We start from the raw sequence: 24,916 nt of genomic DNA, 5'->3' as shown, positions 1-24,916 counted from the left end.
CACGTGATGCAACATTTTATGGTTGAATTCCTTGTTTAAATCATTAACGAATGTATCTAACTATCAACCGCTACATCATTTGATCTACAAATATGATCTAAAAACGTGGGTGCATTCTTGCTCATCACTCCCAAGTAGTGGTAATGCTCACCACCTTATTTAGTACCATTGGATGGATTTAACTTTTGAAATTTATGTCTATTTCCTCCACAGATCTCGAAGTTCAAACTCATCCAACGATGATAAATAGAGTGATGGACACCAACATCACTTGAGGATGGTGCTTACCCCATTCAATGCTTGGTACTAAATTGCAGAAATCATTGCAGTTCAATAAATTCAAAGACGGACATGCATGTAAGTATGTAACCACAATAAAAGGAAAGTTTTTAAGTTCCAACCGACGGAACAGTCAACACTTGCCACAAAGTGAAAGACAAGGAGGCAACAGCAAGCCCTTCTCATATGCAGAAAGAAAGCTAGAACAAATGATCCTGTAAATGGAAATTACAGTCTACCAAATTCCGATAGCCGGTAAAAAAAAAAAAAAAAAAAAAAAAATTACATCTCCAGCTACAAGTTCAAGGTTTTTTAGATTAGATGGCCAAGACAGGAAACTTAACCTCCACTACCATATATAACAAGTCAAGGTGAACTCCCACTATCATCTCGTAGCTGATTCTCCAAGTAGTCTTACGAAATCATTCATTTTTCACCCGTAATCAGTGATTAGTCATTACTAATCACAACTTTAAAGCCTGTCAAGAACATACAATCAACCAACAATTAGTCAAAATCTCAAATCAAATACATATATCTTTGAAAGAACGAAATGTTTGACCGTGCTCGTCAGCCATTACTATCATCAGCATTTGGCGCTGAAACCGCACACAAGAAGATGGAGTGGTTTTCAGCTGGCAGGTGGAGCTGCATCTCTTAAATCTTTATTCATATATGAACAAAAAAATTCAGCTGGTCATATTTAAAAGCACCTCTCCATATATCAATATTTAGGCAAGGGGCTCCAAGTTTAGCTCAAATGCGGATCCATATGCTATACGTAATGGAAACAGGGATGTGATGCATCACTTAGCTCGAAAGGGCAAGTTTGAACCAACTTTCATACACCCTTATAGAAGTTAGCTTTTAAGTTTTGGTTTCAGGTTTGGACCTAAAACTTGAGACCTGGACCACAGTTTGTTTAGCCAAAAATGTAGTGTGGTAACTTGAACAAGTCCCTTCTCATTTTATTCAAATTTTCGTTCACTTTCTTATATTTTGCAAGTTGGCAAGTGTTTTAGGAAGATGCTACAGAAGTAGAACTCAACCATTTTCCCAACTCTCGAACTGATTCACATAAACTACCTACACCTGGGATGCCACGGTGGTAGTTTCCCAACCCAATCACTGAGGAGTAGATCTTCCATGCAATGGTGATGCTACTCAGGCGGTATCTCAAGCCAATCACGCACTGTCATGTAGGAAGGTTAAAACGGGTGGCAGTGCTGATTGGCTTCAAATACCTCCACAGTAGCATCCTCAGTGATAAAAGTAGGTCGGTTTCTCTCAGAAATAAAAGCATTGGCTGAAATTAGATAGGTATAAGTTCATACCCGCGAAGGCATAACCCATTTGCCACCAATCCAGTCCTGATGAAGCCTCAACTCAGATTGTTGAAATTCAATTTCTTCATAAGTGCTCCTGAAGTAGACTATGTACCTTGAGCCGCTAAGAACTTTTGAGATCACACCCACCCACCAGCCATCATTGTACAAAGCATCAACCTCTTGAAGCAAATTGAAATGCTCAACAGCATTTTCTGGTGGATTAGGTCGTATGTGCAGGGTATCAATCTCTTCTCTCAGAAATGCCGAATCATCTTCTGTCCTCAGACTCTGGTACTCGATAAGGAACTTGTCACCGCCCACTGCTTCCACTATGGTTGCAGCAAACCAAGCACCGTGGAAACCATCTTCATCACTGCAAACCTCAACCGGTGTTCCATTGGTAAAGTTCTCTTGAGTTACAATCGGCACTTTCTGCAATTCAGAAAATTTGGGCTTGTGAAATGTGAATCAAACATAAATGTGATAAAAATTCCAACAGTAAAAAGAAAACAATGTGCCCCGAAAAATCTGACACTTTTTGCAAATGCAGTCTTACATACCAAATTTGGCAAGGTAAAAACTCGAAAGACTGCAAATTTATCATTTTCAATAGTCTTTTGAATCATAATCATCCAAATATCAAGACAATAATCGAATGCTCGAGTTTAATGGAGCAAATAATCGAACCTCAATTCTTTTTCTTTTTGACAAGGCGATATTTTAAACTACCCTAATCCACGAAGGAGGATTCAAACTCGGGTCCTACTCTACTGATTTTCAATCACTGTCTTTATATCAGTGATCCCACATTCCCAATTCAAGAAATCCCTTGCAAACTTTTACCCAAATTACATTTGATCAAACTAAAGCTCAAGAACAGGAATTCCCACTTATTTCTAGCTATATAAACATACATTCTGCTTGAAGTTTCCAACTTTCACCTTTTACAATTGATCGTTTAAAAAACTGAAAAATCATATATGCTTACAAAATCCAGATATATTGAAAGCACGGAAAAAAGTTTGAGTCCTCACTCCTCAGTCAATTTCCAACAAAATGAAAGACAAATACATTCTTTGGGCTATTTTCTTTCAAACCAAACAGATGATACCAGCATGCAGCATAGCCTAGAAAATAATTCTACAGACAAAAACAATGAAAAAACCAAGTAATCAGAACTTAAAGGATTTTATTACCTCTCCTCCATTTTCTTCCAGAGGAGCTGCCCGTTTCTTGCCTGGGGATCGGGTGTCGAAATGCGGGTCGGGTTTGTTTCTGCGTTTCGGAGGCATTCTGGGGTTCTTTTGGTCGATGCTTAATTTCAGAGTCGGAAAAAGTTCACTGTTTAGTTGGCCTTTTACTTTTAGCTTTTTCTGTCGCCTTTTCACTTTCTGCTTCCTAGATAATGACACCAATTTTTTTTAAATAATTTTTGACATACCTTTTTTTTTAATTGAATTTATTTTAACTAAACAAATTTAAAATTATTAAAATATTTATTTGTAGTGAAGACAATGAATAATTACGCTTTTACTAAAAAAACCTCAAACCGTTAATCCAACAATGATCTGATTTCATATTTAAATGATTTTTGGTAATCATGATCTTTGAAATACATTACGAAATTTACCCCACAAAAACGTGTGCCAAAAATTGTTTATAAAAAGTGGTATCAAATTCATCCCCTAATATGTGTGATACTGAGTAGAAAACTTATAATAATAGTATACATGTGTCATCGTTAATAGTAAAAATAAAATAACGTTGATTTCATATAAGTTCTAGTTTATCTATATCAGAATTGAATCAAGTTTGATTAATTAGAAATAATGTTGATTTCATATAAGTCATTTACTAATACGCAACCATTGAATCAAGTTTGATTACTAAACTGGACGTGTCAATATTTAAATGGATGAAGATTTGCGGGATTGAAGAAAAGCAGACGGAAAGTATTATCAAGAACTGTCACACTAGGGTCTTTCTTCAAACCTTTTTCTTCCCCTTATGAATTTATCCAAATTAAAGCCGCTAACTTTAGCCGCGAAATCGACTTTGAATCCCAAACCCATGTCGAAGCCAAGCATAAATCTCTCAATCCTGGAAACCCATTTGCCGAAATGCCGAAATCTCAAGCAATTCAATCCAATACTCTCTCAGATGATCCTTACCGGCTTCATCAATGACACATATGCCGCAAGCAGAATCCTCAAGTTCTGCACCGACTCACACCTCGTCCACGTCGATTTCTCCCTGAAAATCTTCGATCGAATCGACGACGCAAATGGGTTTATTTGGAACACCATGATGAGAGCTTACGTACAGAGAAACCGTCCTCAAAAGGCTTTGAAGCTTTATAAACTGATGCTGGAGAAGAATGCCGGTCCTGACCATTACACTTACCCGCTTTTAATGCAAGCCTGCGCTATTCGGGTTTCGGGTTTTGAAGGAAAACAGATACATGGTCATGTTTTCAGGACGGGTTTTGATTCGGATGTTTATGTTCAGAACACGTTGATCAATATGTATGCTGTTTGTGATAACATGGGGGACGCACGTAAGTTGTTTGATGAAATTCCTGTGTTGAATTCGGTGGCTTGGAATTCGATTCTGGCGGGGTATGTGAGGGTGGGGGATGTGGAGAAGGCGAAGTTTGTATATGATCAGATGCCGGAGAGGAACACCATTGCTTCGAATTCTATGATCGTGTTGTTTGGCAGGACAGGTTGCGTGAATGAGGCTTGCCAGTTGTTCGAGGAAATACCGGAGAAAGATATGGTTTCATGGAGCGCGTTGATTTCTTGTTATGAGCAGAATGAGATGCATGAGGAGGCTTTGGCTAAGTTTCTGGAAATGGTTGCCAATGGAGTTATGGTGGATGAGGTTGTGGTTGTCACCGTTCTTTCAGCATGTGCCAACTTGTTAGCTGTCCAGACAGGGAAATTGATCCATGGATTAGTAGTGAAAATTGGAATTGAAACTTATGTCAATCTTCAAAATGCGTTTATTCACATGTATTCGAGTTGTGGGGAAATAATGGCTGCGCAAAAACTGTTCAATGCAGCCTACAACTTGGATCAGATATCATGGAACTCAATGATATCAGGCTACTTGAAATGTGGTCTAGTCGAAAACGCTAGGACTTTATTTGATTCCATGCCTGAGAAGGATATCGTGTCTTGGAGTGCAATGATATCAGGTTATGCTCAACAAGACCGGTTCTCAGAAACTTTGGCATTGTTTCAGGAGATGCAGCTTCTTGGAATCAGGCCTGATGAGACCACTTTGGTGAGTGTTGTATCAGCTTGCACTCAATTGGCCGCCCTAGACTTAGGCCAGTGGATTCATGCTTATATTAGGAAAAATGGTCTCAAGATTAATGTCTTTTTGGGCACAACCCTTATAAACATGTACATGAAATGTGGGTGCGTGGAAAACGCTTTGGAGGTTTTTGAGGGGACTTCAGAAAAGGGAGTTTCTTCTTGGAATGCTCTTATTCTTGGGTTGGCGATGAATGGCTTGGTGGAGAAGTCGCTTGAAACATTTTCAGAGATGAAGAAATGTGGTGTGGCACCTAATGAGATAACCTTTATGGGAGTTCTTGGAGCTTGTCGACACATGGGGTTAGTAGATGAGGGGCGTCGACATTTTGATTCTATGGTCCAAGAACACAAGATAGAACGCAATGTTAAGCATTACGGATGCATGGTTGATCTTTTGGGACGTGCGGGTATGCTCAAGGAGGCAGAGGAACTCATTGAGAGTATGCCTATGATGCCGGATGTTGCTACTTGGGGTGCCTTAATAGGGGCCTGTAAGAAACACGGAGACCATGATAGGGGCGAGAGGATAGGAAGAAAGCTCATTGAGCTAGAGCCTGACCATGACGGGTTCCACGTGTTGTTGTCCAATATATGTGCTTCAAAAGGTAACTGGGATGATGTTCATGAGATTAGGGGAATAATGATGCAAAATGGGGTTGTAAAGACTCCGGGTTGTAGCATGATTGAAGCAGACGGTGTAGTTCATGAATTTCTAGCAGGAGATAAGAAACACCCTCGAATAAAAGAGATCGACGCTATGTTGGATGAAATAGCTAAGAGATTGAAGAAGGAAGGTTACGCACCAGATACGAATGAGGTTTCCTTTGACATTGATGATGAAGAGAAGGAAACCGCTCTGTCCAGGCATAGTGAGAAACTCGCAATTGCGTTTGGGCTTATCGCTATCAGTCCACCATCACCTATACGAATAATGAAGAATTTGCGAATATGTAATGATTGTCACATGGCAGCAAAGTTGATCTCAAAAGCTTTTGATCGTGATATTGTGGTGAGGGATAGGCACCTCTTTCACCACTTTAAGCAGGGATCTTGCTCTTGCAATGATTTCTGGTAGCAGAATGTATGACAGACAGAAGTTGGTTAGAAGAACTTCTCCATTTCTACCTAGAACTGCAAAAACATGGTGCGACACCATCATTATGCTTTTTCACTCAAGCAAGGTGCAGAGACAACACACCATGGCTCATGGGCAAAGAGGATCAATCGGATACTAGCAAGCCTCCACTCACGCATATGATTTTGGATAAAAGGATGAACACTGGGAGTTCAAAAAACACAACACAAACAGAATGATCGGAGTAGTACCAAAAGTCACAATTTAATTACTTACGGCCACAATACAACTAGAAAATGCAGCTGACTTGGTATATAACATTTATCAGCAAAACTTTTACTTGATGATTTTACCTGCAACATGCTAGAGATTGCAATCAAATCAATGTAATGATGAGCACCATTCCTTCTCTTGAATTCTCAAAACTTTTGTCGCTCCACCCCCACAGGGGCAGAAAACCCATCGCTGTCTTGGCTGTGCTACCGTTCTGGGGAAGTCGGAATAGGAGAGCACTCATTTTGGGGTGGGCTTACTACTTAGATGCTTTCAGCAGTTATCCGCTCCGCACTTGGCTACCCAGCGTTTACCGTCGGGTTTTTCGAGTTAGCTCACCCTCGTGGGATCGCGACCCTTTTTTACTTTTAGAAACTGGTGAGCGTTGCTTTTAAGAGACCTCGTACCGCAGTGAGATAACGAGGCAATTTTTTACAGTAGATGTTAAAAAGTTGTTAGTTTATTCTTTCAGATTTATTGCTGCTAATGTTCGTTCTGCTCTTATAACGTTGCAGATTTGCCAGAGCTGTCAATGAAGAACTCTCAATTCTTTTTGTTCAGATGGCAGCCGAAGTACTAACTGGTACCAAAAATTGCATATTTTACATCTGAACTTATACAAAGCTATCAACTTTATTGAACAACGAATTCTTCCTTTTCTTCACAATTCCTTTTGCTTCTATTGGCTTTAAATAAGTAAAGCTAGTCTCCTTCGCAAGAATGCCCTGAAATGACTTTGTGCACAAGCTAGTCTAAATCATTTATGTGCTCTGCCGGTTTTATATGCGAAATCAGAACTTCCAAAACCTCATACACCAAGTTTATATGAGAACCCACCTTATCTCCCACAACAAAACTATAAACCCGGTTTCTTACCTCAATCCAACTCCGTCCTACCTCTTTCTTGTTCCCCATACCTCTCATCATCTTCCTCGTATTTGCGACTTCCCCCCATTCGCCTTCAGCTGCATAAATATTTGACAGCATCACATACGTGCCAACCATATTCGGTGTCAACTCTAATAACCTCTGAGCAGCCACTTTTCGCAAATGTGGAAGCTCGTGTGCTTTACAAGCTCCGAGAAGTGCTCCCCAAACAGACTCATCCGGCTTAAATGGCATACTCTCAATTAGTTCATAAGCCTCCTCAACTCTTCCCCTACGACCTAGCAAATCCACCACACACCCATAAATGTCCTGATCTGGAGTAACTTTGTAATCACTTATCATTGATTCGAAATATCTCAAGCCTTCGTCAACAAGGCCAGCATGACTGCAAGCACTCAGAACTGCCATAAACACGATTTGATCGGGTCTTATGCCTGATTTGACCATCTTATCAAACATTTCAACAGCCTCTTTTCCATATCCATGAGCCCCATATCCGATCATCATGGAAGTCCAGGAGACTAAGTTTCTATCAGACATTTCATTAAAAGTTTTGTGCGAGTTTGATATGCTTCCGCACTTGGCATACATGTCGATAAGTGCATTAGCCAACGCCAAATTCTTATCAAGGCCTCTCCGAATAATTCCTCCATGAACTTGTTCACCACAGTTCAAAACTGCTAGGTTAGCACATGCCGATATAACGCTGCTGTATGTGAAGCAATTTGGACTAAAGCCTTCTGAGTTCATATGCGAAAATATACGCAGGGACTCTCTAGGATCCAATCTTTCATATCCGGAAATTAAGGTGTTCCATGTAATCAAATCTCTTTCGCTTATTTCATGGAAGCACTGATTTGCCTCTGATAAACAACCAAATCTGCAATACATGTCCAGTATTGAATTCATGACAGGAAGGTTGGACTCGAATCCGTGTTTAATCACTGCTGAATGTATCTGCATTCCAAAAGAATGTGAGCCAATTGAAGCGCAAGCTCTAACCGCAATCGAAAAGCTAAACGGATTCAGCTCTGCTTCCTCCTGTTTTGCCAATGCATTCAAACATTTCACGTACATTACAAACAGTTATGTACATTCTTCGAAAACCGAATTCATTTAATGAAACGCAAGGATGAAGCATCCACTTACCAGCAACATTTGTTGGAAAACTCGAAGCCCGCCATATCCATCACCTCTGTGAGTGAAGCCAGTGATCAAAGTAGTCCACGACACATCATTCTTTTCACAAATATCATCGAACACAACGCACGCATCCTCCATGCTTGCACAACAAGTAGCATACATGTCCATGAGTGCATTTTCGACATAGATGGAGCCTTGCATTCCACGCTTCACAGCCGACCCATGAACCAATGCGCCACACGAAAGAGCTCCCATGCCTTTGCAAGCCTTGAGCACACTGGAAAAAGTGAAAGCATTCGGTTCCATCCCATTCCTCACCATCTCACAAAACATTGCCCATGCGTGGTTGTGGTGAATGCAAGACGTGTACCCGGCGATCATAGCAGACCATGCTATCACGTCTCTCTCAGGCATTTCATCGAACACCTGGCGTGCTTCTTTGATTAAGCCCTTGTCAAAGTGTGATTTGATTAAGTTCGTGGCTAAAATGTTGGGGATTTTTGGTGAAAATGGTGGGGTTGATTGGGTGGTGAAGTCCTGGACCCACTGAAGTGAGTTTCTGGTTATGGGTGGTATGGGAGGAAAAAGAGTTATGGGTAGTACTAGTAGTCTTTTTGTGCTCATTTGTGTTGCACTTGAACATGACCAAGTCTTCTTTCAACTCAAATTTATGGTGTTCCACTCACTGTCAGTCTGTCACTAAGTTGAGTGATATTCTTCTTCATTTGAGTGACGTGTTTGAGGTTTGACTAATTTGGATTGCGAGTTTCTTATCTAATTATTATGAATTGCTTTTCTGTCGTTTAATATATATAATCTTAAGATTGAATATCATTTGTTAAAAATAAAAAATATATATAAAAGAAACTTAAGTAAGGTTGTTGGGACAGAGTGGGACCATAGTCTAGTTGGGTGAAATTAAATACAAAGAGTCTCATACTTTTGTAAGAGGTACACAATCGATGACATGATCGGAAACTAATTATTTTATTTATTTTTGTTTTTGTTATTTTGGATTTTTTTTTAAATTAACCTAAATTTTTCAAGTTTCATTATAGGTGTATGATATCCACACATCCCTTTTTACTTCTCACACACTCTTCTAATTTTCAGCCGTCGGATCAGATGAATTGAAAAAGATCAAATGACAGAAATTAACAAAAAGTGTGTGAGAAATAAAAAAAATATGTGTGGATAACACACCTCTAATTATATAAGGCAATTAGCTAAAATGATTATATTTTGCATTTAGTTGTTAAAATGATCAAAATCAAATGTTAATAACATATGGCTCACATATCAACGACATAATGAAGAAATAACGACAACATACTAAAAACGTAACATTTCAGCAACTAAAATTCGAAAATGGTTATTTCAGCCAAATGCCCAATTAAATAATGGGTTCAAAAGCACATGCACATTAAAAAATGTTTCATGGGATGGGCTAAGGGCCCAAGATTCTAATTTTTTGTTTGTCTAAGTTAATATGTAATTAGTACTTTAGTAGATTGTGTAGGGCCACACCAAACAGCCCTTTAATTTTTTATTTTATGCTGCAGATTACACTGTTTTTCCACGATATATTCGCCACCCTCGTAGAGTGGTGCAACTTCGTACGTGCCGCCTGGAGGAGACTGCACGCACAGAACAGCTACACGAAGGCATCACTTTCCCGCACTTTCTCGGCTGCCAAACATGAAACATGCCGTGATGTGCCCTACTTAGTCCTGCCCATTTGCTGCTGCTGAACCCAAATTTGTTTGGTTTCTCAGGAATTTTGTTCTCTCAGCCCCCTCTGATCATAAAGGTAGCATCTTTTTCCTTCCCTTTAATTTTGTCAGCAAACCAAAACAAGGGTTAATGTGGGTTTTTAGTTCTTGTACTGTGGTGGAATCAAAGGTTGTAGATTTTTAACCCCTGCATGCAATTCTCTTGTTATGTTGTGGTTTTGTGCATAACGAGACCTTGAGAAATCTGGTTTATTTTCTCTGTTTTTTTTCCCTTCCTTGAGTGATATCAATGTCTTGAGAAATTTGGAAAGCTAACCTGTTTTGCTAACAAATTGAGGACTTTTATCCTTTCTTTTTTGTTTGCTGAAGATTTAGAAATATAGGCATTCCCTTCGGGTGCCCTCGAGTGCACGAAACCCCTTCGAGTGGTTAAAGTTCTAAAATCCGAAAGAAGGTGGCTAAATTTCTTTCTGTAATGTTAGTTGGTGAATTTCGGAAACTGTTAGTGCTAGAAATTTAGATGGAATTGTGATTATACTTTGGGAAGTCTTGACTTTAATGTTTTATAAAAGGGACATGCAATTTAGAATTTTTGAAAACAGTAAATTATGTTGAAATTGAATTAGTATGTAAGCATTTGGAAGGTCTTGTTTGTCGATTTCCTTATCAGTTGAATGAGGTAGAATTCGTCGACGATTGTTTAGTAACTTTTGAGAGAAGAGCATGAATGCATAAGTTGGCAAAAAGTGTTCAACAAGTCCCAAAGTTGGCTACCTTTATAATTTCCCCGATTTCTTGTCCGAGAAAAGATTTTTATTTTTATTTTTGCCATTTGTTCTTACATCCATGCAATTACTGATGTTGTTTTTGTTTTCTCCTTCTGATGTTGACTTTGTAATATTCATTAGGCGAACCAAGAAAACTGTTTTTGCTAGCAACCTAGGTGGCATTTTGATTAGCATGTCGGAAAACCTTGACTTTAGTATATATTGAAGGGCCATTCAGATTTGGAATCCTCTTAAGAGAGTAAATTATGTGGAAAGTGAATTAATCTCGAATTAGAAACTAGTATCTGTTTGTCATGTTTGCCACTTTCCTTATCAGTTGAATGAGGTGGGATTCGTGGGACGATTTTGTCAATAGATTATGAGAGAAAAGAGCATGTAGAATGTATTCGATAAGCTGCGTATTGTTCTTTTCTGAGAAAGTCTAGGTTAGTCTCATAAAGATTTTTGTTCTGATTAACCACGTAGTGAGATAACGGTTGCATTGTTAACCTGCTTTCTACCTCTCTTTCTTATGGTGCGTGTGCACGCGCTTGTGCACGTATATACAGTGTGTGTATGAGTTTTTGATCAATGCTTAAACTGGTAAGATCTATCCTTTAAGTGCAAATTATGGAATTGCTAAGATGTTTTAAATTGTTTGTGTAACGGAATTGTTATGACCATTTCTTAAATGAAAGGATCAAGGATTCATATTTATGTGCACGATATTTTTACTGAATATCTTCTTTCAGTGTGATGTCAACTTCACTTGCATTGCTATCATAGACTTTGAGAAAGATTCTGCATGCCACTCTAATACTGCGATAAGTTGGTTTTCCTAGACGGGCATAGATTACCATCATCAATTGTAACTCGAATATGATTATTATTTGGCAGTTTACTTTCTTGTTCTTATGTTATATTAGTGAAAAATCTCCCAAGTATATGCTAATCTTTCTTCTTGTGGCTGAACTAGTCGCTTTTACAACCAATTGAGGAGAGACATCTGTAGCAGAGACACCGACAGTGGGGATGTCAGACTTAGAATTGGAAAGTGACCTCCTTGAGGCCGCAGGAAGAACTAGTTCAGCTGGGAAAAAGCGGGACCGGCTTCCATCTTCTAGAAAGCAACATGGAGGTTCCTATTCTGATGATGGAAGTAACTCCATGGATGAAGATGATGATCATGGAAGCAAGAAGCCCTCTCAAGTACCTCTGAAGAAGAGGTTTGAACCTACTGAAAGGGGCAGTGACAAAGAATATGATTCTAGCGATGATGGTTCTGATCATGAGGGTGAAAGTAGTGATGAATCTGATATTGGCCCCGATCTATACAAGAATGATACTGACCGGAAACGGCTTGCATTAATGAGTGAACTTGAAAGAGAGATGATTTTGACAAGTCGAGCAGAGAAGAAAGGCGGCAAGGATTTCATGGAAAAGTTGAGATCAAAAAGAGGCGATGCAAAATCCATGCAATCAAGGAAAGAGGATCCTCTTCCATTCTCTCGCGGTGCACGCTCATCAGCCAGGGCTGCTGACAAGTCAGCCGCTATGGATGATGCATTGAATAAATTGCGAGCAAAACGTCTGAAGCAACAAGACTCAAAGGACTACCATAAGTTGAGGGACGCGTCAAAAGGAGGTGCAGGTAGCCAGGATATATCACCAAGCAAACGTAATATGAGTCACTCCAGTCAAATTGAGACTCTGGAGAGGTTGCCTACTGAAGAGGAAGCATTAAATGCAGATGATGAATTCTTTGACAGCGATAAGGAACATTCAGAGGCACCGACATTTCAGGACATAAAGGATATTACCATACCAAGGTCAAAACTTGGAAAATGGGTCATGGAACCATTTTTTGAGGAGTTAATCGAGGGCTGCTTTGTTAGGGTTGGATGTGGCAGATCACCAGAAGGTCCTGTCTACAGGCTCTGCATGGTTCAGAATGTGGATGCCACAAATCCTGGCCGGGAGTACAAGCTAGAGGATAAAGTCACACATAAATATTTGAATTGTATTTTTGGCAGCGAAAGTTCTGCTTCCAAATGGCCGATGGCTAATGTCTCAGATTCTCCTCCGCAGGAGAACGAGTTTGAACAGTGGTTTAAGGAAGTGCAGCATACCGCTGGCCAAATGCCAAGTAAACAGGAAGTATTAGAAAAGAAGGAGGCCCTTCAGAAATCAAATACATTTGTTTACTCGGCAACTACTGTGAAGCAAATGTTGCAGGAGAAAAAGGCCTCAGCAAGGCCCGTTAACATTGCAGTTGAGAAGGAACGATTGAGGAGGCAGTTGGGTGTTGCAGAAAGTAAAGGCGATGAGGAAGAAGCTAAGAGGATCAAGACAAGGCTCCAGGAATTAGAAGCATCCAGGCAAACTCAGGGGAAAGATAGCAAAGCTATTCGATTAGCTGAAATGAACAGGAAGAACAGGTTCGAGAATTTTAAAAATGCTTCAGGGTTGAAACCGGTGAATATGAAACTGAAAGCAGGGGAGGCTGGTTATGATCCATTCTCGAGAAGATGGACTCAATCGAGAAATTATTATGTTGCAAGGCCTGGAGGAGGTGATGGAGCTGCTGCTGAACGAGGTGATGAAGCTGCTGAGGCAACAGATGGAACAACCGGTATGGGCAGCAACAGGGAAAAGGCAAATGTAGCAGGGCAGCTTGGTATGCAAGCAACAGAGGCAGCATTGGAAGCAGCAGCTGGTGCAGGGAAGTTGGTTGATACAAGTGCTCCTGTGGACAAAGGGACAGAAACAAATATGCTGCACAACTTTGAGCTGCCATTTTCATTGGCTCCACTGCAGAAGTACGGTGGACCTCAGGGCGCTGGGATTGCATACATGGAGAGGAAACAAAGGATCGAAGCAACAGTCGGGCGTCGAGTGCTGGATGAAGGGAGGAGGCATGCTTCGACCTTGTCCATTAAGGACTATATGAGACTGCAGGAGATGCACCGCCTTGGCTCTGATTCGTAAGCTCTGCTTGTTTAGATTGGGGGAAGTCGCTTTTGTGGGGTTAAGACTTGTCTTGACGAACAAAACTATAAATATTAGTGGACTGTATTGTTTGTTGTACAAATCTGCGCCTCTGTGTGTGTGAGGGAGGAGGGAGACCGAGGGAGAGAGGAGAGCCCTTTCATTCGAACCTTATTTCATAACAATCAACACACCTAGTTTCAAACCACAACCGAACCACAGTGGCTTAAAACTATAAATATAGGTAACTAGCGCTAAGTGATGTCGTGGAAAACAAAATAAAGCGGGTTTTCACTCTCACATCATTTATGGAGCTTCGGATCTCAATCGTCTTGTTTTAGCAAATTTGAAGTTTAACGCGACTCAAACAAATCTTATACTGAAGCTGAATTCTCCATGCCTTAATATCGCTTGTATAAAAAAAGCGAAAAAATAAAACAACTCGGGTAAAAGTATCAATAAACAATAACCAAAAAGTAATGTATAAGATAGAGTCATGTAACTGTTATACAAGTAGACATGTGGTAATTGTTACAAAGTGCATATTTCTCACTGTAAATGTGTATTCCGATCAACTTAGACCGATTAATCGGACGACCAAACAAATAATAGGTATCAGATGCATGAAAAAAAATACAACCTTCATGCTATATTTTGAATCAGAGTACTCTACGCTATCCAACTTCTTCGTACGCTATCCTAAATGAGTCGCTGTACAGTACAAAGGCCAAACTTTTTGCCCTTGAAAGAATGGAACTCGTTATACAAGAATCTGAGACTTAGCGGCACCTCTGGAGCATTTTTTCCGGCCACTCTTGCTAAGTGCACAAACACAGATCTCAAGAAGTTCGTAGTCCTCGTCCCAGAATAGCAAGGCCGCCTTCTCTGGATTCTCCAACAGCATTTTAGTTGTAAGGAACCCAGCAATGGTCCATGTTTGGTAAAGCCGCGCTTGCTTTCCAATAAACTTCCCTGTTCTTGTATCATAGTATTCGGGCCAGCGGTCAGAACGAAGCCTCTTCTCAGCCAAAGCAGCTGCTTTCTGAGCTAGTTCGATTCTGCCCATCTTGATGCATGCCAATGTGAACTGAAATAGGATAGAAAAAGCATTTTAGACGGAAAACCAAGAACAAAAAACTCAACGTAAACTGTAACAGCTTCCGACCCAATAACAAAGGAGGCCGATGATAGTATCATGACATCTAATTCCATAAAAAGTCATTATTCTTGAGCATTACACAAAATATTTATAGTGGTATTGAAGCAAGGGTTACCTGCCACAGGAGCGTCGGCCAGGATCCGCCATTATGATATGACCATGGGCTGTAGGAGTCAAGACAAACATATTTCAGTGATCAACTGATCATGAATAAATTAGATGCTAGAACAAGACAACTAGCAAATATAAACAGGCAGCTAACTCACGTATTCTTTGGGTCGCTGCCAGTGATTATACGCCATTCTTCAAACTCCAAGGCAGGGTAGGATATCTTAAGTGGCATATGGCCCACAAGATCATCCCATTTGGCTTCAATCAAATTCAATACAGCATCATTTTGCTTCGGAGTACCCAATGATGAAACAATGGACCAAAGATTTCCAAGAGTGAAAAACCTAAAGTCCATGTGGGCTGGTTGTAGATTGCCAATAAAATACCCGCCTTCTTCTGGAATCCAGTCCATTAACCATAGAGGAATTTGGTCAGGGTAGATATTGAACTTGTTGGTAGCCTCCGTAGAGTACTCTTCTGTCTTATATCGATATATCTCATTCATCTTTTTCATATCCACCCAATAGTATTCTCTGATGTGGAATGACAAAGCGCTGAGTCTGTTGTTGATGGCCCTTACCAAATTCTTGGATCCATCATTTACAGCAAGCATCTCACGGGAGCATCGAAGAGCCGAGTAAAATAAGGCCTAAAGAATCATTCAGCATAATGATATTAGCCAAACACTGGGTGCCATAAACAAACTTTATTACAGAGGGTTAAAATTCGTAATACAAGGCTAAAATAAGAATAAAAATGACCATAAAACTGGTGTAATATCATACAAAAGGGCACGGGCAGGACACAGCCCAGTATGCTTAAAAAGTCTAGTTTTAACAATTTTCAGAATTCATGTTCAAGAAGGTTACACTTACGGTAATAAAACCAAGCAAAGTAGCCTCTTACTTTGCAGAATACAGAAAGAACATAAAGTGATGAATGCATCCTTAAGAAATATTCAAAGTAGCCTTGTAACTCACTTGGATCTCAAGGGGATGACCATGGATACCCATCCGCCGGTCTATCATGCAGGAGCCATCAGTGACTAAAAGAGATGGAAACATATCAAACCCATCAGTTAAGCACAAGTTCAGAATCATTTTCAAGCCTGTTTGAACATCCACCCTCTCCTGTAATCCATAGTCACCAGTTATCTTTCCGTAAGCCCTCAACAGAATAATCCACCATAATCCTGTCAGAGAAGTTACACAATCAACAAACCATTACCCATTAGATGCCGTAACTTTGGAAGGTCATTTGAAAAAAAATTGCTTTTAAGAAGAGTTACGAAATGCACAGGATCAGCAGCCAATAACACCTGGATGGCAACAACAGCAGACCGTGTGCACCATCCAATAAAGAATCACATTTGTTATTGGTAGAATCAATATAGTTATAATGTACTTACCAGAATCTACAGGTGCAACACGTCCAATAGCTGATTCACCAAAATCTGGATCTAAAACTTCTTCAGTCTTATTTCCATCGAGAGGTACAGTTCTAACTTTAAAACTTGCAGGCATCAATCCCTGTCCTGGGCTATAGCAATCCACAGTTTTCTCCCAACTCTACAATATTAGAAACATACAATCAGAAATTCCAGAAACCTTCATTAATTCAAGGTACATTACACAAAACCAGGGTCGACATGAAAACTTAGTCAAGGTCTGCCAAAACCAATGGAATCTTCATTTTGGAAGAAAGTAAGAGGAATCGTGTCAAGTCGGGAACTCCAAATCAGCAAAGTTTAAACGACCTCACAAGGAAATTTTGATTATTTGAAAACTAGTTAATTGATAAACTATATATAAGTGAGGTTTGAAACTTTCCATTCATGATATCATGTATTAAAAACCAAAAAACCGGCACAATTAATGCTCGAAAAGAAAGGAACCAAGATAAGTGGTGCAAACCATTACCTGCAATTGCAATGTATGAAGGAGGAAGTTCCTCACAATCTCCCCTTCTCCCTTAAGCAAGAAAGCAAGTGCCGATGGAACAAAATCACGGATAAAGACCTGATCATAATTCAGCAGTTGCTTGTCACCGGGATCATTTGCAGCCACAGTCCCCACAGGGTTCCCACAATATTGCACAACTGAATCTCTCAATAGCCTCCACGCCTCCTTCTCAATATCCGAATACTCTCTCTCCGAAGTCACAACCGTAGCTTCATTCAAGCTTTCTGATTTCTTTCCATCACCAACTTCTATCCTCGATTCTTCCTCTCTCACAATGTTCTCATCCTTATCAATCCTCTCCACCAAAGGCTTCACATTTATACCACCCTGAACATATATCTTCTCGAAATTGTTATCATTCACACGGGTCTCAATTGACGTTGAAAGGTTCCGAAACCTGGATGCCAAACTAGCAATCACAGAAACACCCCTACTAGCTGTGCCTACGCCAGCACTATAAGACCTAGATATTATCCCAGATTGGCCAAGACTCCAACTGGGAACCTGAGAGGCTTTTCGGGCATCATCGAAAACGCCTCCAAACCCCGAAATACGAAAAGGGTTGGCGTGATATTGGCAGTTTTGCTCAAAATTGACACAAAAACTGGACGAATTTCCAGTCTTTGTCAAACCATGCAGCCATGTTGCAGGCTGTGGGAACCCGAAAAACGCCGAGTTTCGACATCTGTTGAGGATTCTACAGGTGGGTTTCATTGTTGCGTGACAAAGAAGACTCAGGGAATTCATATCAAAGATTTTAAGCAATATAATTGCTCAGCAAAATCAAATCTTCAAACAACAGAAAATACAAAATTGGAACTATATCAATATGCATATACAGATATACAGCTATCCTGATCCTTTGAAGATTGAGGTGCAGATTGCGGAGTTGGGATTCTCGTCAAACTTACAGAGAGAGAGAAGGCGTTCATCGGCGGAGGAGATAGAGAGATTGGAGAAGAAGAAAATGGTGTCTGAAAAGGTAATTGGCTCAGAAAAGTAAATAGGGAAGATGACTTTTTATACATGAAGGGTGCCGCCTTGAAGACGGCGGAGAAAAGGGCTCGCCCGGCAAAGAAAATTGGGAGATTTATTCTTAATTGGATCTTTTAATTACTTAAGCACTCTAAGATTTTTTATAATTAATTGCAAAATAGTAAAGTCACATGAATTTTAAGATATTAAATTACCAAAAAAGGAAGGTTAAGATAAAAAAAATAGAAAATGTCTAAAATACAGATGTGAATTAGACCAATTTGATTAATAAAACGATTCTTTGGGTTTAGAGTTTAAGGTTAAGATAAAAAAAAAAATAGAAAATGTCTAAAATACAAATGTGAATTTTACAAATGCTTTGCTAATTTTTGTTTTATAATTTTTTTCATTTCATTTAATTCAATGATCGAAAATTAAAATAACTGCGTAAAAAAAAAAATTGCGTGAATAGCGCACTGCTTTTCTAAATTATCCGACTCTTATATTCAGAATTGATCTGTGGATGTAATGCTCTGGAACCATAATAATAAAAAAAAAAAATTTGCGTGAATAGCGCACTGCTTTTCTAAATTATCCGACTCTTATATTCAGAATTGATCTGTGGATGTAATGCTCTGGAACCATAATAATTTTGCAAAGTGTATGGAAACGTTGGACATAAAGAGGGATAAGTGTTGGTGACGTGTCCCATTATTGTTATCCACTAATTTTCAATATCTTCATCGATGTCATTTTGCTTTTGACCAACCCCAAATCTTGTACACCACTAATATCATGCTTACTTCTTTTCGAGAAATGCATGAGTTTTTTAAAACTCGAGTTTCAAACAGGTGAAAATCGACCAAAGAAAAAAAACTTGAATGGTGTATTTCTACGAAGGATTAACAAACGGAAATGATATTCACTCGTCATTTTTCTACTCATCACACTTAGATCATCTTCAATGGTGGATTAAATATTAAATTTTCCTCCAAATTCCCCCTCCTCAAACACTCTCTAACCCATGCTAAAACTTTGGGCTAAATGCCAAATGTCAAAGCTGGACCAAATACCCCCCCAAATTCTCCCCCCCCCCCCCCCCAATGCGAGTGGACTCGAGGGTTGTTGGGCCAGTCTCGGCCCGCCCACGCTCCAACGCGCCCCACGCGGTGCGCTTGCAAAGGTTTCCCAACAGGGATGGGCCCCGCCGTCAGGCGTGTGTCGGCCACCGACAAAAACCCAACGGCTATAATTTTGATCCTATGGCTGGGCTTTAAGGATCGTTGGTTGAAGAATTGTTTTGTGGAAAATTTAGTGATTTTTCAGTATTTATCGAAATTTAAATTTTTTTAGATTAAAATGTTCATAATTAATTTACAATAATCTACATATTTATTTTTTTTAAAATTTAATTTAAGAAAAAAAATATCCTAAGTTCATTATTTAATAATTCCGGGCTAAAATTTTAGGCTAGAACGGTTGGAGCAAAAAAGCTGTTTCTGGGCTAAAATATTTGGCTTTTAGTCCAACCATTGGAGATGGTCTTATGCTATTTATTTCATTCAAATTGAATAAAACAAAAGAAAATCAATGGATGAAAATAAATAGAGGCATGCATGATTTCCCTTGCTTAAAACATGATTATGAGTCAAATGGGCTTGGAGATAAGGTCCATTCTTTGTTGGCCTGTCTTGGTTATTGGGCCTTAAAGTCATGTTTTTCTTCTTACGTTGCTTGATTTGGGGATGTGCATGAATGGTAGAAGTAAATAAGTTGATGAGATCGATAAATTTTTCAGTGGGTTGAGAATACGGTTTACTATCCAAATGTAATATTAAAATTAGCTGTATTTTTCTTCAATTTTTTTAATAATTGTAGTATTATACTTGGTGTACAAAATCGTGTTTTCAGTACTCAAAAATCTTGATGAGATGATATGAATGATTGGTTGATAGGCTGTGTGGATAGAACCAAGAAAAGGAAAGCAGGAGTGGATAGGGAAACATGGCAAGGTTGGTGGTGGTGCAGCAGCAGAGACAGCCTTTTCTCTCTCCTCTCCCCTCTTCTTTCTCTCACTTCAATGGCACCAGACTCCACACTCCTCAACTCCAGGTTCTGCTTCTGCAATTTTTGTTCTACTTTTTCTTCCATGGTTCACAATGTTGTGAATCTCTCAATTTAACTGACTTTCATTCTACCTGTTCTAGCTTTTGTTGATTTTCCTACAACATGGCGTAAAATTGTAGACGTAGATAAGGTTAGTTGGCCGGAGGAGTGTGCCCGCCTTGTTGCACCCGAGTTAAATTGTTAAAATTCACCTTCCTGTAAGTTAGAGTAATTTAGAATATCACTTTGTCAAAAAAAAAAAAAAAAAAAAAAAAAAAAAAAAAATCGAACTAATATGTCATTTCCATAATGTTAAGATTCATGATGATATTCATACACCATATGTATAAGGTGAATTTCGTGGAACTCCAACACTTGGGAGTCTAATAAATGGATAAGTTGTTCATATGATCATAGAAATTCATTGAACTTTGTACTAGCTTTGCAGTCGTAAGTTAGGCCAGTTGGCTCGGATACTTTGCCTTCCCCCTTGCATCCAAAACCTGAGTCCCCATTTTCCTAAATTAGAGGAGTTTAGAATATCGTCTCGTAAAAACAAAAACTGTCTACTAGCTTTGATGGGTTCCTTCTCTGAGCTTGGATGCTAATTCATGTGGTATTGCTTTTAACATCGATACATCATTAATCAACTGCAGTTTAGGAGAACGGTTTCACGGCCAAAAGAAACATTACATGTTGCAGCATCAAAAGCAAAGGAATTTTCCAAAGAGCGTAGTCAGGTATTTACTATATTCTTTCAAAATTCGATCCTTTTGCATATCTCACACACTTGACTTTGAATTTGTTTTAGCAGATGAGTTTGTTTAGCAGACTGAAGACGCCGGTTTCCGAGCACTTTCGACGTGAATCAGATAGGGATTGTGTTGAAAGTTCCTCAAAGGTATGCTGAGCGTCACACATTAGTGAAATTGACATGAAATTTACCGACTTCCACAATGTTGTGTTCTTACCATATATTTCTAATATATAATCAGACTAAAGATTTTGCAGTTCCTAGGAGAAATGCAATGGCCTTAATCTTGTCAGCTTACATCTTCGCCGGAGGCGGTTTTGGGAGTGCTGCGTTTGCTCAGCAGTCTCTTGTAGGGTTAAGAGAATACGTAGATACTTTTGATGGATATTCGTTCAAGTACCCTAAAAACTGGATCCAAGTGAAGGGCGCCGGAGCAGACATATTCTTTAGAGACCCTTACATTCTTGATGAAAATATCTCCGTGGAGTTTTCGTCTCCATCATCTTCCAACTACAAGAGCATCGAAGATCTAGGCCCGCCTGAACTAGCCGGAAAGACAGTGCTTAAGCAGTACCTGACGGAGTTCATGTCTACCAGACTTGGCGTGAGGCGTGAATCCAAAATTCTTTCCACTTCTTCGAGAGTTGCTGATGATGGGAAGCTGTATTACCAAATTGAGGTCAGTTCTATGCATTTTTAGCACATAATCTGCATTATCAGTCAGAAAGTGTGTTTTGACATGGATTTTCTAGGTGAACATAAAATCATATGCAAACAACAACGAGTTGGCTGTTATGCCGAAGGATCGATTAGTTAGTTTGGAATGGGACAGGCGGTACCTTTCGGTTCTAGGAGTCGAAAACAACCAGTTATACGAGTTGAGATTACAGACACCGGAAAATGTGTTTGTGGAGGAAGAAAGTGATCTTCGCCGGGTTATGGAGTCGTTCAGAGTGAACAAGATTGCTGTTTAGGTGCCGTAAGATCTTACAAAATTTTGTCATCCAAAGGTTCTTATTCCTTTGCTTCAAATGCCAATTGCAGTCTAGTTCTGTAAAACACTATGTAATTTTCAATCCTTCAGTAAAACAGAAAATTCGTTACAAATTCATTTCAGCTAAAATCGAAGGCACTCTCAAGACCGAGATGCAGTGTTACAAAAAGAAATATACAAACGACACATTGCAGTACACAATTAATCTCATTCCGAGCAATCTTCACAAATAGGGTTTCATATCGGTTCATTATGACCTGACTTCAAATTCCCCTGCTCGAGTGAGAGCTCGAAAGCCCTTATAAGGTGGTTTTGGTAGATTCTTCAAATCCAGTTTATCGATTTTCAAGCCAGAGAGAGCAACGCCCATGATCCTAAAACCCACTTGAAATGTCGGAAAAACGTGAAGGCGCTCTAATCCTGTTTCAAGCAATAATGTCCCAGACAATGCAGGGGCTTTGTCTTTAGGAATCTTCCCAATCGTCCATGAACAAGTCTACAAGAAGAAGAAGTGTTCGTTATATTAAACCCAAAACCGACCAGGAGAACTACGCATTCTCATCCTTTAAAACCGCAGAAATTGCAACCACAACAGTGAAGAATAACTGTTAAGGAAAAAAAGACCTGAACTTCCATTTCATCTACGTCGTATCACAATTGATAATTGAAATTCAGGCTAGTCATCATGCCAAGGTTATGAGTGATATGAAAATCCTATGTTCTTACCTTGTTAGCAAGAATGTTCACAGTTCCATAATTCGAGTTCAGATCAGCTGATAAAACACAGGAAGGAAGTTGGAACTGCACAGTTATTGAATCAATCGTCTTTCCAGGATCATTTCGTATTCCAACCAACACACTAACACGACATGTCCCAGCATCTGAGGTTAGCTGGGGCTTTACATAGATTGGAGAGCTCTTCAACTTTCTAACCCTGCATAAAGGAAGTGTAGAATTATTTAGAAAATAAAACGAGGACATAGACACCGAAATACTGCACATAAGTAAGCTCCGAATTCCAGCGTCCCTTTAACACCACTGACCTGTAACTCATTAACTTAAACTGTCCGTCAGGGGGCACAAAAGACAGAATTTGATGGGCTTCCCATGGGCGAAACCGAACACACGGATGAAATCTTACATCATCAAGAACAGCAGGGTTTGCAAATGAAAGAGTCAAATCGGGAACACCAGAGAGATGGGAGTTTACTTGAACTTCACCATATATCTCACATTTCACCAGGACCCCATCCCTGAGCAGCATGCAGAAATATTTAGTACAAAAAATTGAGATATAATTCATTCAATTATAACTACAAAATCTGCAAATTTCGTACAATAATCATCACCATCCATAAATGATAACGTCTTATAAAATTTCGAGTGGTTAAACTGTTAAAGGTAAACACCAATTGACTTGTATAACATGAAGAAGTGATATTAGAATCCAACTTCTAAGACTCAGAACTTTTAATCTCGTAGAAAAGAATAAAAGATAGACCTGTTTATAATTGCATCCATTTCTTCAACAAGATCAACATAAACTTCATTGTTTGCATATTTCAGGTTTGTTGTTCTCCATGGAATGCAAGATGACGTTGCACCTGGAAGTATGTCGCTCACGTTGGAACTGTTGCCAGTGACTACACTCAACATCTTGTTTGCTATATTTGGTGGAGCAATCATCTCTCTCAGAATATTCGGTTCTGTCGTGAGAGGGAAGCCATTGTCAATCATCTCATCCAGAAGCTGCAAACAGCAGTAAAGATTTTAGTTGTTCATGTTGTTGTTGAGATTTTAATTCTACGTTATAAGTGGTTTACACAACAATCACAGATACAAAGGCAAACGTTTGTCCGCACAACAGACACACATTCTAGAAGACAATTACCTCATATACAATGACAAAGTTATCTTTAATCAAGTCTTCATTCAAGCTGCCAAGATAATCTGTCAGGACATCAGCCACCCTGCATAGAAACTATAAGTCAAACAGTTAAAGTTCAATCTTGTTCAATGCATACACAATCAAATCATACAATCTAACGCACATTCCACCATGATATTCACCTCGATGCCCATCAAAGGCGGCATTTCAACTTGGGTACAAGCTAAAAACGTTATCCCCTCGCGAAGAACTTGGAAAAGATAATGCGTTGGCGAAGCAATTACCGATTGCAGCTAATAACAAAATCACAATAGGGTGTAAGAAATGGAATGACAAACACACAACCATCTACATATCAACTTAACTGTATACATAAATACAGAGAAAAAGGAACAACTACATACAAGATAACAAGCCCAATTTGAAAGATTCATAAATGTATGAGAAAACCAGATATGAAATTTTTTGAATGAATCTAACAGACACAAAGTCTTTTAATTCGGGCGATATTCTAGTTTAAACTAATCTAAAATACGGGAGGGAGATTCAAACTCCGGGTGCATAGAGAACACATCCGGTCCTCTCTAGCCAATGTGACTACACGACTGCCTAAAAAAATTAAAAATGTACAATTTGGCAAAAAAATCAAAAATTTCAATGGCTACCTTGGGGGAATCACCTTGAGAAACCGTATGCTCCCAGAACCATGTGCATATCGAACGGTCCACACGCTGCCCAGTAAGTTGTTTCTCCAGCATTACCTCACTGAAAAGTCCCATAATTTAACAACAAAAAATCGAAATTTGCTTTACCTACTAAAATTCGTCAATTAAAATTTTTAGATCAAATGGAGGAAAAAAAAAATAAAATCAAAGATTGGTGACTTACCCAGAATCCGATAGCAGAAATATGCACTGCAACATCTCTCTCTCTCTCTCTGAAAAATAATTAGAATAAATTCCAAAAAAATAAAATCGAAATTTAGAAGCTTTAGCTCTTCAACTCTGCGACAGCAGAAGCTTTCTTCTTCGTATCCTTCTCCTTCTCAGATTCAGATTTTGGAGATTTTGGAGATTTTGTAGAACACTCAAAAGCCCAAAACCCAAAACTTGACCCAACTCAAAAGCCCAAACCCAACTTACAAATGGGCATTTGGCTCTTTAAGGCGCGA

General features: G+C 39.3%; 7 protein-coding genes across 8 annotated transcripts; 3 read left to right on the top strand and 4 right to left on the bottom strand.

Annotated features, from left to right (window-relative positions):
- Positions 1-460: 460 nt before the first annotated feature.
- Positions 461-2,950, bottom strand: LOC137721738 (protein AGENET DOMAIN (AGD)-CONTAINING P1-like). Its single transcript, XM_068460760.1, has 3 exons — positions 2,804-2,950; positions 1,614-2,039; positions 461-758 (listed from the first exon to the last, which is right to left on the bottom strand). The coding sequence occupies exons 1-3, from the start codon at positions 2,897-2,899 to the stop codon at positions 744-746; spliced, it is 537 nt and encodes a 178-aa protein (XP_068316861.1). The 5' UTR covers positions 2,900-2,950; the 3' UTR covers positions 461-743.
- Positions 2,951-3,579: 629 nt separating this feature from the next.
- On the top strand, positions 3,580-6,473 carry LOC137723450 (pentatricopeptide repeat-containing protein At3g62890-like). Its single transcript, XM_068462649.1, has 2 exons — positions 3,580-6,315; positions 6,454-6,473. The coding sequence occupies exon 1, from the start codon at positions 3,615-3,617 to the stop codon at positions 6,003-6,005; it is 2,391 nt and encodes a 796-aa protein (XP_068318750.1). The 5' UTR covers positions 3,580-3,614; the 3' UTR covers positions 6,006-6,315; positions 6,454-6,473.
- Positions 6,474-6,861: 388 nt separating this feature from the next.
- Positions 6,862-8,933, bottom strand: LOC137723451 (putative pentatricopeptide repeat-containing protein At1g56570). Its single transcript, XM_068462650.1, has 2 exons — positions 8,316-8,933; positions 6,862-8,207 (listed from the first exon to the last, which is right to left on the bottom strand). Exons 1-2 carry the CDS (start codon positions 8,931-8,933, stop codon positions 7,026-7,028), a joined length of 1,800 nt encoding a protein of 599 aa, XP_068318751.1. The 3' UTR covers positions 6,862-7,025.
- Positions 8,934-11,841: 2,908 nt separating this feature from the next.
- LOC137721827 (protein RTF1 homolog) lies at positions 11,842-13,813 on the top strand. Of its 2 annotated transcripts, XM_068460836.1 has the most exons (2): positions 11,842-13,441; positions 13,475-13,813. In XM_068460836.1, exons 1-2 carry the CDS (start codon positions 11,842-11,844, stop codon positions 13,795-13,797), a joined length of 1,923 nt encoding a protein of 640 aa, XP_068316937.1. In that variant the 3' UTR covers positions 13,798-13,813. The 2 variants fall into 2 exon arrangements, with proteins under 2 accessions (XP_068316937.1, XP_068316936.1); XM_068460835.1 differs by having other exon boundaries at positions 11,842-13,813.
- A 431-nt stretch (positions 13,814-14,244) lies between these two features.
- On the bottom strand, positions 14,245-18,134 carry LOC137722383 (alkaline/neutral invertase A, mitochondrial-like). The gene is made up of 6 exons (XM_068461371.1): positions 16,987-18,134; positions 16,476-16,635; positions 16,048-16,259; positions 15,223-15,716; positions 15,072-15,120; positions 14,245-14,884 (listed from the first exon to the last, which is right to left on the bottom strand). Exons 1-6 carry the CDS (start codon positions 17,773-17,775, stop codon positions 14,558-14,560), a joined length of 2,031 nt encoding a protein of 676 aa, XP_068317472.1. The 5' UTR covers positions 17,776-18,134; the 3' UTR covers positions 14,245-14,557.
- Positions 18,135-19,910: 1,776 nt separating this feature from the next.
- On the top strand, positions 19,911-21,974 carry LOC137722532 (psbP domain-containing protein 1, chloroplastic-like). The gene is made up of 5 exons (XM_068461557.1): positions 19,911-20,115; positions 20,766-20,849; positions 20,924-21,010; positions 21,105-21,542; positions 21,616-21,974. The coding sequence occupies exons 1-5, from the start codon at positions 20,008-20,010 to the stop codon at positions 21,835-21,837; spliced, it is 939 nt and encodes a 312-aa protein (XP_068317658.1). The 5' UTR covers positions 19,911-20,007; the 3' UTR covers positions 21,838-21,974.
- On the bottom strand, positions 21,961-24,776 carry LOC137722530 (AP-3 complex subunit mu). The gene is made up of 8 exons (XM_068461555.1): positions 24,634-24,776; positions 24,411-24,510; positions 23,928-24,038; positions 23,749-23,838; positions 23,359-23,606; positions 22,901-23,110; positions 22,584-22,791; positions 21,961-22,353 (listed from the first exon to the last, which is right to left on the bottom strand). The coding sequence occupies exons 1-8, from the start codon at positions 24,666-24,668 to the stop codon at positions 22,108-22,110; spliced, it is 1,248 nt and encodes a 415-aa protein (XP_068317656.1). The 5' UTR covers positions 24,669-24,776; the 3' UTR covers positions 21,961-22,107.
- Positions 24,777-24,916: the final 140 nt, after the last annotated feature.

Source organism: Pyrus communis, chromosome 17 (genome assembly GCF_963583255.1).
Source record: "Pyrus communis chromosome 17, drPyrComm1.1, whole genome shotgun sequence".
Taxonomy (NCBI): Eukaryota; Viridiplantae; Streptophyta; class Magnoliopsida; order Rosales; family Rosaceae; genus Pyrus; species Pyrus communis.
This window is presented reverse-complemented; position numbering and strand designations above follow the sequence as displayed.